Source organism: Dreissena polymorpha, chromosome 1, assembly GCF_020536995.1.
Source record: "Dreissena polymorpha isolate Duluth1 chromosome 1, UMN_Dpol_1.0, whole genome shotgun sequence".
NCBI classification, from domain to species: domain Eukaryota; kingdom Metazoa; phylum Mollusca; class Bivalvia; order Myida; family Dreissenidae; genus Dreissena; species Dreissena polymorpha.
Window position 1 is genome coordinate 15,155,729 of NC_068355.1, and position 10,208 is coordinate 15,165,936.

General features: G+C 35.0%; 1 protein-coding gene across 2 annotated transcripts in view; it reads right to left on the reverse strand.

Annotated features, from left to right (window-relative positions):
• LOC127871942 (inactive hydroxysteroid dehydrogenase-like protein 1) overlaps nucleotides 1–8,376 on the reverse strand; it is a 29,540-nt gene extending 21,164 nt beyond the window's left edge. Inside the window, exons 1-2 of one of the 2 annotated variants that reach the window (XM_052415244.1) lie at nucleotides 8,132–8,376; nucleotides 3,889–4,011 (exon numbers count right to left, since the gene is read on the reverse strand). In XM_052415244.1, the coding sequence (XP_052271204.1) occupies nucleotides 3,889–4,011; nucleotides 8,132–8,342 (334 nt within the window). In that variant the 5' untranslated portion in view covers nucleotides 8,343–8,376. Of the gene's footprint in view, nucleotides 1–3,888; nucleotides 4,012–4,074; nucleotides 4,198–8,131 lie in introns of both variants that reach the window. The other variant, XM_052415242.1, reaches the window with a different exon arrangement.
• Between the last annotated feature and the right edge of the window lie 1,832 nt (nucleotides 8,377–10,208).

The window sequence follows — 10,208 nt, forward strand, 5'->3', positions numbered from 1 at the left end:
ATTTAGAATGAGTTATACAATTAAAAGAAAGGATTGCAGACAACATTTCACATCTGACATATTTTTTCAAACATAGCTTAAACAGGAGTTTCTAATAACGGGCAATGTCTATTAATAGCGCTTTTTTTCCTATGGCTTATGCAATTTTGTTTGGTCACAACATAATAAGTTATAAGCTGCATAAAAATCTCATAAAGCGGATTCGTGTCCAACTACCAAATGACAGCACAGAGCCAAGCAAAGAACGTTTTGGAAAGACGGAAAAAAATAACAATTAACACACCCGAGTCTTTCCAATGCCAAATAAATCGGCCAACTGCAGTTAAGATTTTCCATCAATCGCGTTGATCAAATCAATCTTCTTTTAAACACAAGTCTTTCCGTTTTTGCTTATCCATTTTGAACAACGATATGGTATACTGGTCGGTTTTTATATCCATCACGAACAAAACCATCTTACTCAGTTATCCTAACTGTCAAATTATTTGCCGTATTTAATCTTTTAAGTGTTTACCAAACAATTACCAATATACTCATCAAATACTCGAGTATAATAGCTAATAAGTCAATTAAGAATCAAGGGTTAAAAAGAATAACAAGTGCCGAAAATCTATCACCTGCGTCGCAAATCGATGCCAAAAACAGTTGTCGTCAATTGTGGTTATTTGGGTCACAATGGCTTTGTACACAAACCCGATTGAACCACAGCACCAAATCAAGTAAGGTGTAAACATTACTGGTCGTTTGGTGGGTGTCAATTCAGAGCAATTTCGTTCATTGGTACTGATTAAAGTGGTTGTAATAGCGGATTAGCGGGTTGGTCGAATTAGTGAATGTAACGACCATTGAAATATAGAAGGAAAATATTGGGACTGAAAAATGGTGGTCGTCTCAGCGAGTTGGTCGTAATACCGAAGTGGTCATAAAAAGAGTTTTTACTGTATTAGTGTTTTTGGGAAGAATTATTTATTGTACAACTAAGTTAATAAATTTCCCAGTTTAATTATCGTATTTAAAAAATATGATTAGTTTTTATTTTAATGGATGGCTTAACATAAAAGAACGAACGTTTTATAAACTCTCATTTTACGATAATCAACAAATCATATACATTCTACATTATCAATACTGCGAGATTTGCCTAAAGGGAAATGTAAACGGACTTTTAGCCATATATATTCTTACTTATTTACATACAATATTTGGAATAAATAATGGAATTCAAATTAAAATAATATTTCAAATTTTGAAGAATACAAAGCTTGAAATAAACAAGGGCTGTTTGTAAAACATGCATGCCCCCATATGGGCTGTCCGTTGTAGTGGTAGCCATTGTGTGAATACGATTTTTGTCACTGTGACCTTGACCTTTGACCTAGTGACCTGAAAATCACTAGGGGTCATCTGCGGGTCACAATCAATGTACCTATGAAGTGTCATGATCCTAGGCAAAAGCGTTCTTGAGTTATCATCTGAAAATCATTTTACTATTTCCGGTCACCGTGACCTTGACCTTTGACCTTGTGACCTCAAAATCAATAGGGGTCATCTGCAAGTCATGATCAATCTACCTATGAAGTTTCATGATCCTAGGCGTATGCGTTCTTGAGTTATCATCCGAAAACCATTTTACTATTTCGGGTCACCGTGACCTTGACTTTTGACCTAGTGACCTCAAAATCAATAGGAGTCATCTGCGAGTCATGATCAATCTGCCCATGAAGTTTCATGATCCTAGGCGTATGCGTTCTTGAGTTATTATCCGGAAACCATTTTACAATTTCGGGTCACCGTGACCTTGACCTTTGACCTAGTGACCTCACAATCAATAGGGGTCATCTGCAAGTCATGATCAATCTACCCATGAAGTTTCATGATCCTAGGCGTATGCGTTCTTGAGTTATCATTCAAAAACCATTTTACTATTTCTGGTCACTGTGACCTTGACCTTTGACCTAGTGACCTCAAAATTGATAGGGGTCATCTGCGAGTCATGATCAATGTACCTATGAAGTTTCATGATCCTAGGCCCAAGCGTTCTTGAGTTATCATCTGACAACCACCTGGTGGACGGACCGCCCTCTTCTTCGAAGGGGGGCATAATAAATGGACATATTCGCCCTGTTATATTTTTTTTTTACACATTCTTAATACCTTTATACAATATCATTCATTCTTAAAACAAGTAACCTTACAAGATTATGCTAAGCCTACATTTCTGTTATCTGGAAAGATTAAGAGCTATAAGGTTGCAAGGAAATAACCATCTGACAAATTGAATAAAATGTTCCAATTTTAGCAGATAAGCCAATGCTATGGAAAAATGATTATCAGTAATAAGAATAAAAAAACAAGAAGGACATAATGGCCTTTAAGTGCTCACCGTCACCAAATCATGAAGAATTGACCCTGAGATCTAGCTTTTTCCTTCATGTGATCCAGATTAAAACCTTGGACATCATGTTGACATGATGAACATTTTCACAAAGTTTCATCAAGACAGAGTTAAAAATGTATCTTTCAGCGGGGAACCGATTTTTTTAACAACCTTATTTTTAGACACACCCGACCCAGATTAAATCTTAACCTAGAAACGGTCAAAATAAACATCCTGCCCAAATTTCACTCAGCTTGAGTCATATGTGTGGCCTCTAAAGTCACTTAGTGGTAACTAAGTTTTTATAAGCTTTGACCTGGTAACCCTATTTTTTCGACGCAAAATATGAAGATTTAATTTCAGCTTTAAGAAATGCCAAGATAAAAAACTGCCAAAGTTTCATCAAGATTGAGCCATAAGTGTGGTGTCTACACTTTTCATAAGATTTGATATGGCAACCTATGAGTGCCAGTACCCTATATTGGAACCCTGCCTGGAAAATGTCAAGATAAAGATTGTCACCAAGATTCATAAAGATTTTGCAATACATGTTTTTATATCTATATAGACATAACAAGTTTTTTCTAATATTAATTAACATGGCAATCTAGTTTTTGGACACCTTGTTACCCAGATTTGAGCTTGGTCTTGAAATTTCATCAAGATAGTGTCGTAAATAAGAAATCTAGAGAGGGTCACATGATTTTTCTAAGATTTGACCTTGTTACCTAGTTTTTACACACAGGTGACACTGATTCAAGCTTGACCTATATTTGTCAGATCAAAATTCTATCGAAGATTGGATGAAAATTATGGCCTCTAAGGTGGTAACAAGCTTGAAGTAGCACACTGCAACTTAACACAGCATGAAGACAAATGCAAGAGACAGAATGTTCACAATAGCTTACACGAAGCACTTTGTGCTCAGTTGAGCTAAAATGAGAGTGATGTTACAATAAAAATAAGCTTATATGTCTGCCCTTTCAAACTACAAAAAGAATCTCTCCTATGCAGTGTAAGACAAACAAGCGATGTGTTTGTGAAACACTATGTCCCCATATATTTGACCTTTGACCTTGAAGGATGACCTTGACCTTAACTTTTCACCACTCAAAATGTGCAGCTTCATGAGATACATGTGACATGCATGCTAAATATCAAGTTGCTATCTTCAATATTGCAAAAGTGTACATTAAATGAGCAATTTTAACCCATATGACCCATATATTTGACCTTTGACCTTGAAGGATGACTTTGACCTTGACTTTTCACCACTCAAAATATGCATGAGATACACATGCATTCCAAATATCAAGTTGCTATCTTAAATATTGCACAAGTTATGGCAAATGTTAAAGTTGGAGCAAACAAACACACAAACCAACCAACCAACAGACAGGGCAAAAGCAATATGTCCCCCACTATAGTGGTGGGGGACATATAAAGTAGGAAACACCTGACAACATCAAGAACATTGAGGCCAAAGACAAAACCAACAATATTTATGATACCTATTTGCTTTGCTGCCTTGTACAGCCTATTTTCAGGCTTGCTAATAAGAACCAAATTCATTCCTCTTTTTGCCAGTTCCTTAGCATAAGCACGCCCTATTCCCTCACTGCTACCTGTCACCACTGTAAAAGTGTTAAAGATATCAAAGAATGATAAACAGTTACGCCATTATTGAAGCTCATTACCAATTGCTGTTGCTGCTGCCTGTAACTTTTCCAAGCGCCTGCTGATAAGAATGATATTGAGGTTACGCTTGGCAAGTTCTCTGGCATAAGCCAAGCCAATTCCTTCACTGGCTCCTGTGATGACTGCAAAGAGATTCACAAAGTTGTCACACTGTCCATAATAATTTAAGATTAGATTTAAGGCATTAGATTATTCCTATATCAGGCCTTTCACAATGTCCTTTTGTCTGATTTTCAAAATCAGTACCACTTTTCCTAAAATTCCAATCATCTGTTTGTGCTTTTCTAAGCTAAAACACAAAAACATTAAAATCAAGTAAAATGCAGGGCTATGTCCCAGTGTCTTAGCAAAAATTTGGTGAAACATATGTAAATCACTGATTATTAGAAGAAAGAAGTATGCCTGTCATGCTAACAGATGTGAAAAAACATATTGTCTTGCACACACTTTTGATGTACCATTGCATAATAGTCACTATTCGTAAATTGGTAAAAATACAATTTTTAAATATTAACATTTTATTCAATCATAAAATGCCAATTTGATCACTTAACCCTGTTAATGCATTAAAATATGTTAACTTGACCCAATGCTACTTCCAAGGTGGCACTTAGGACCGGATGTTTTTAAAATTCAAGGATAATTCTACAGGGTGAGTTAGTTTTATATGTTTTTGAATATATTTCGCATTATTTAAAAAATCCGGAAATGTAGTGCGATTCAGCAAAGATTAATTCATCAAAAAAAGTACAGAACAAGAGCTGTCACCATAGGATGACTTATGCCCCCTATAAAAGCTTGAAGTTTTGAGCTTTTTTCGAAACTTAACGCAGATTTCAAAACCTAAACGCGGACCCTAAGTTCAAGGTCAAGGTCACAGGGGTCAAAATTTGTGTGCGTATGGAAAAGCCTTGTCCATATACACATGCATGCCAAATATGATATTGCTATCTGAAGCGACATAGAAGTTATGAGCAATTTTCGAAACCTAAACGCAAAGTGTGACGGACAGACAGACTATATCACTATATGCCCTCCTTCGGGGGAATAAAAACACAATCACAACAATTTTGGAAAGGTAAGGATATTAATAAGTGGTGTCATGGTTGAGTTTTTGAAAGCAAATTGATGTCTTTTGCCTGTGTGAAGGGCACATTTCCAACCAATAAAAATGCCAACGACATCAAACCATTGCTTTGAACATGTACAAATAGTTGCATACACAAAAACATTGGCTACTATTGCTCATAGGGTCATTGTCAACCTGAAATGGCCCGCAAGTCACCCAGGGGTGACTAGAAGCCGATTCATGCCACCCTGGGGTGACAAGAATCAGCTTCTAGTCACCAGTGTATGTTTTATGAAACGGCACCCAGGGCCCTCACACTACTTTGGGGGAAGGGGTCCGCAGCCCTTAGGAGGGGGAATTTTCGCGGCGTTTCCCTTTTTTGGGGATTTTTTTAATTACTCTCTCATTATTACATTTGTACATGTTTGCACTATATTCATTGCATTTTTCATAATAAAGTATGTTTATAAGATTAAATTGAAATAGAATTGAGATATAATAATCTTGAGACATATCTTTCTATTAAAAAAACAAAAAACAAAAAAAAAAATTTTTTTTTTTTTTTTTTTTTTTTTTTTTAGGGGGAATTTTTCCCCCCAAAAGGGGAAAAAAGTATACTTTTCAGGTGGGGGACTGCCGCCGAAATTCGGCGGCAGATTTGATAGATTGAGGGCCCTGGCACCCCATCCTGGTATCTAAAATAGGCTATTGTGGCTTTTGAATATATTACATACATATATGATAAAATTTGTTTAAATGATTCTCAAGCACAAAACCTTCCAACTGAAAATTTCCCCCACATAAGGGCTAAAGGCCCCTTCCCCCACAACCCAAAAAACCCTGAGTGATTTAAGCATTTGGATAAGGGGGCAAATCTCATCATTCCCAGCAGAAGTTACATCTTTCGATTATTTCATGAACTACATGTATAAAAACATTTCTTGTAGAAGAAATATTTTGAGAGTGTTGAGATATGTTTTATTAGATTTATTTTCGCTTTTCTGTCCATTTGTTTAGCCACTATCTCCTACACTTTTAGCACTAGAACCTTGAAACTTACACACATGGTAGCTATGAGCATATGTGCAACGGTGACCCTAGGCCGACTCTTGAATAACTGTATACTTAGTTTACGATCCTGTGACTCTTAATTACAGAAGTTTTCCTGCCCCTTTTTAAGCCTTATGGCATTATTTAAGTTTATGATAGGCTTATTCCAAATAAATCCCAATAAATCCTAACATAAACAACAAAGTCTAATATTTAGAAAGAAACATCATAACAGGATGTCACCCTTTATAGTCTTTATGTACCAGTCCCCTTATGTACCACCCCTTTATGTACCACTATCTGACCCTTTATGTACCATATATATAATATATAGAGATAAATATTACATGGTTTAATATGAAGGTGTGCTCACAATTAAATGTATTTTGTGACATATTATTTATGAATTTAGACTAATGTACCACTATCTGACCCTTTATGTACCACATATATAATATATAGAGATAAATATTACATGGTTTAATATGAAGGTGTGCTCACAATTAAATGTATTTTGTGACATATTATTTATGAATTTAGACTAATATATTGCCATAGTTTATATTTTATGCCAGCTTGTGTGTCAGTGACTGTCTTAGTATAAATTATTAGCCCCAGTAGTAATAAATGATTCATATTCTTACCTGAAATTTAAGTATATTTAAATTTCCCATGTGCTATGATGTATGTTTGTATTTGTACTGTTGTTTAAAGAAAAAATAAAATAAACTCCCTTATTTTATGAACTTTTCATTTATTTTTTGTACTATGATGTATGCTTGTATTTGTACTGTTTGCCAATAAATGAAAAAAAACCTCTAATGATTTGAATGATAAATGCTCTTTGCTTTTCATGTGCTACTTTAATGTATATTTTCATTTGTACCGTTTGCCAAAAATCAAATAAAAGTATTTCATTTTCAATTTTGTGAATGATAAATGTGTTTGGCTTTTCATGTGCTACTTTTATGTATGAAGTATTTATATATGTATTAAAATTACAATATAACAGAATAACAATAAAAAATTATGATTTGATTTAGAAAATGTGTTATGAGATTATGTGCTGGACTATGTTATTGTTATGTAAAATAAAATAAAAGTATAAAAGTATAAATGTTGTTGTTAATTGGTCTAATTATTTGAGGAATGTGTCACTTGTGAAGAAGGACCCATTTGGTTTGGGATGTTTACTCAAAAAACATGACATTTCACACCTGGCATATGTGGGGAATTTAGAGCTGTTGAGCACCAGAAAGTGTCATTAGTCTTCATTAGAGATACTGTAACCATTGCATAAGGTTCATTTCATTTTAGCTTTATCATTTTATTTTTGCTATTGAAAATAAAACAATTTATGAATGTGAACAAAATTTCAATTATAACTCTAATTGAGATTTTTTTATTATTTTGTACATGTAATTTAGATTGCTACATTTTTATTTTTAACATATAATTTAGCAATATTTTACTTAGTAAGAACTGAGTTACTAAGTTAATCAGTTTTATTGAACTTTTTTTCCAAATTGGCAAAACTTGTCTGATAGCAAGAAATAAATGATTGAGTACAATGAATTGCAATGTTGTAGAAGACAATATTTGATTAACTCAAATTTGACTCAATCAACACATATTAATGCCCATTCACACTGCTATGAATGAATGGACAACACCTTCATAATATATAGGTGGTACATAAAGTCTCAAAGTGGTACATAAAGGGACTGGTACATAAAGGGAATGGTACATAAGGGGTCACACCCTCATAACATGTTCTTATTAAGGCTAAATCATGCCTTCCTGGGTGGAATTCTAGACGCATATGAAGGTAATGACGTTGTTGGTAAACTAACATTTTGGAGTTCAACTTGCTATGCATCAAATTAAGCTATTTTTTCAACAGATAGCATAAATATTATTTGTGTGCAGCCTCATACCTGCCCATTCTCCAAACTTCTGTGCTAGGTCACATTTATCTGAAAGTCGGCTGACGAAATGGACATTGAGACAACCACAAATCCTTCGTAAAATATGCAACAATTTTCTGGATGTATATATAGCTCCTACATATGCAAACACATCCCGAATATCACCAAAAACCTTAACAACTTCTTGAAACAGGAACTCGAACCGGTCGATAGCAGCCATGTTTGAACTCTGTACGTTAGACGCTTGTTATAGAATACACTCCACTAAATTGAATTTGGGTTACGCTTAAAGGTTACATTATAATAAATAATCGAGGCTTGTACTCTCTAAACATTTATCATAGTTTACTCGAAGGCATGTTTAAAACTTAAGTCTATTGTTCTGGTTTAATGTTTTAGACGAATTGATAAGACATGAATATGTGCTAACGTCTAAATCCCGGAATTATGATAAAGTAAGAAACTAAAGTAAAATTTGGGGCAGGTATAAAACCCGGAACTATCCGGAAATCTTTATGGTAAAACCCGGAACCGATATAAATGGTTATAACTTTATTATTATTCGTCCGATATTAATTATAATGGTACCGTTGTAAAGAAGATCCTCTACAGATTCTAACCATATCAAAATATTTTATGGCAGGGTCGTAGTCGGCCTGTAAATCGCGGACAAAGTCGGCCTGTTTTAACGTTTTTTTTTACACACGCAAATGCCGAAAAGAAAACCCGGAACCGATATAAATGGTTATAACTTCATTATTATTCGTCCGATATTAATTATAATGGTACCGTTGTAAAGAAGATCCTCTACAGATTCTAACCATATCAAAATATTTTATGGCAGGGTCGTAGTCGGCCTGTAAATCGCGGACAAAGTCGGCCTGTTTTAACGTTTTTTTTTACACACGCAAATGCCGAAAAGAAAACCCGGAACCGATATAAATGGTTATAACTTCATTATTATTCGTCCGATATTAATTATAATGGTACCGTTGTAAAGAAGATCCTCTACAGATTCTAACCATATCAAAATATTTTATGGCAGGGTCGTAGTCGGCCTGCAAATCGCGGACAAAGTCGGCCTGTTTTAACGTTTTTTTTTACACACGCAAATGCCGAGAAGAAAACCCGGAACCGATATAAATGGTTATAACTTCATTATTATTCGTCCGATATTAATTATAATGGTACCGTTGTAAAGAAGATCCTCTACAGATTCTAACCATATCAAAATATTTTATGGCAGGGTCGTAGTCGGCCTGTAAATCGCGGACAAAGTCGGCCTGTTTTAACGGTTTTTTTACACACGCAAATGCCGAAAAGAAAACCCGGAACCGATATAAATGGTTATAACTTCATTATTATTCGTCCGGTATTAATTATAATGGTACCGTTGTAAAGAAGATCCTCTACAGATTCTAACCATATCAAAATATTTTATGGCAGGGTCGTAGTCGGCCTGTAAATCGCGGACAAAGTCGGCCTGTTTTAACGGTTTTTTTTACACACGCAAATGCCGAGAAGAAAACCCGGAACCGATATAAATGGTTATAACTTCATTATTATTCGTCCGATATTAATTATAATGGTACCGTTGTAAAGAAGATCCTCTACAGATTCTTACCATATCAAAATATTTTATGGCAGGGTCGTAGTCGGCCTGTAAATCGCGGACAAAGTCGGCCTGTTTTAACGGTTTTTTTTACACACGCAAATGCCGAAAAGAAAACCCGGAACCGATATAAATGGTTATAACTTCATTATTATTCGTCCGATATTAATTATAATGGTACCGTTGTAAAGAAGATCCTCTACAGATTCTAACCATATCAAAATATTTTATGGCAGGGTCGTAGTCGGCCTGCAAATCGCGGACAAAGTCGGCCTGTTTTAACGTTTTTTTTACACACGCAAATGCCGAGAAGAAAACCCGGAACCGATATAAATGGTTATAACTTCATTATTATTCGTCCGATATTAATTATAATGGTACCGTTGTAAAGAAGATCCTCTACAGATTCTTACCATATCAAAATATTTTATGGCAGGGTCGTAGTCGGCCTGTAAATCGCGGACAAAGTCGGCC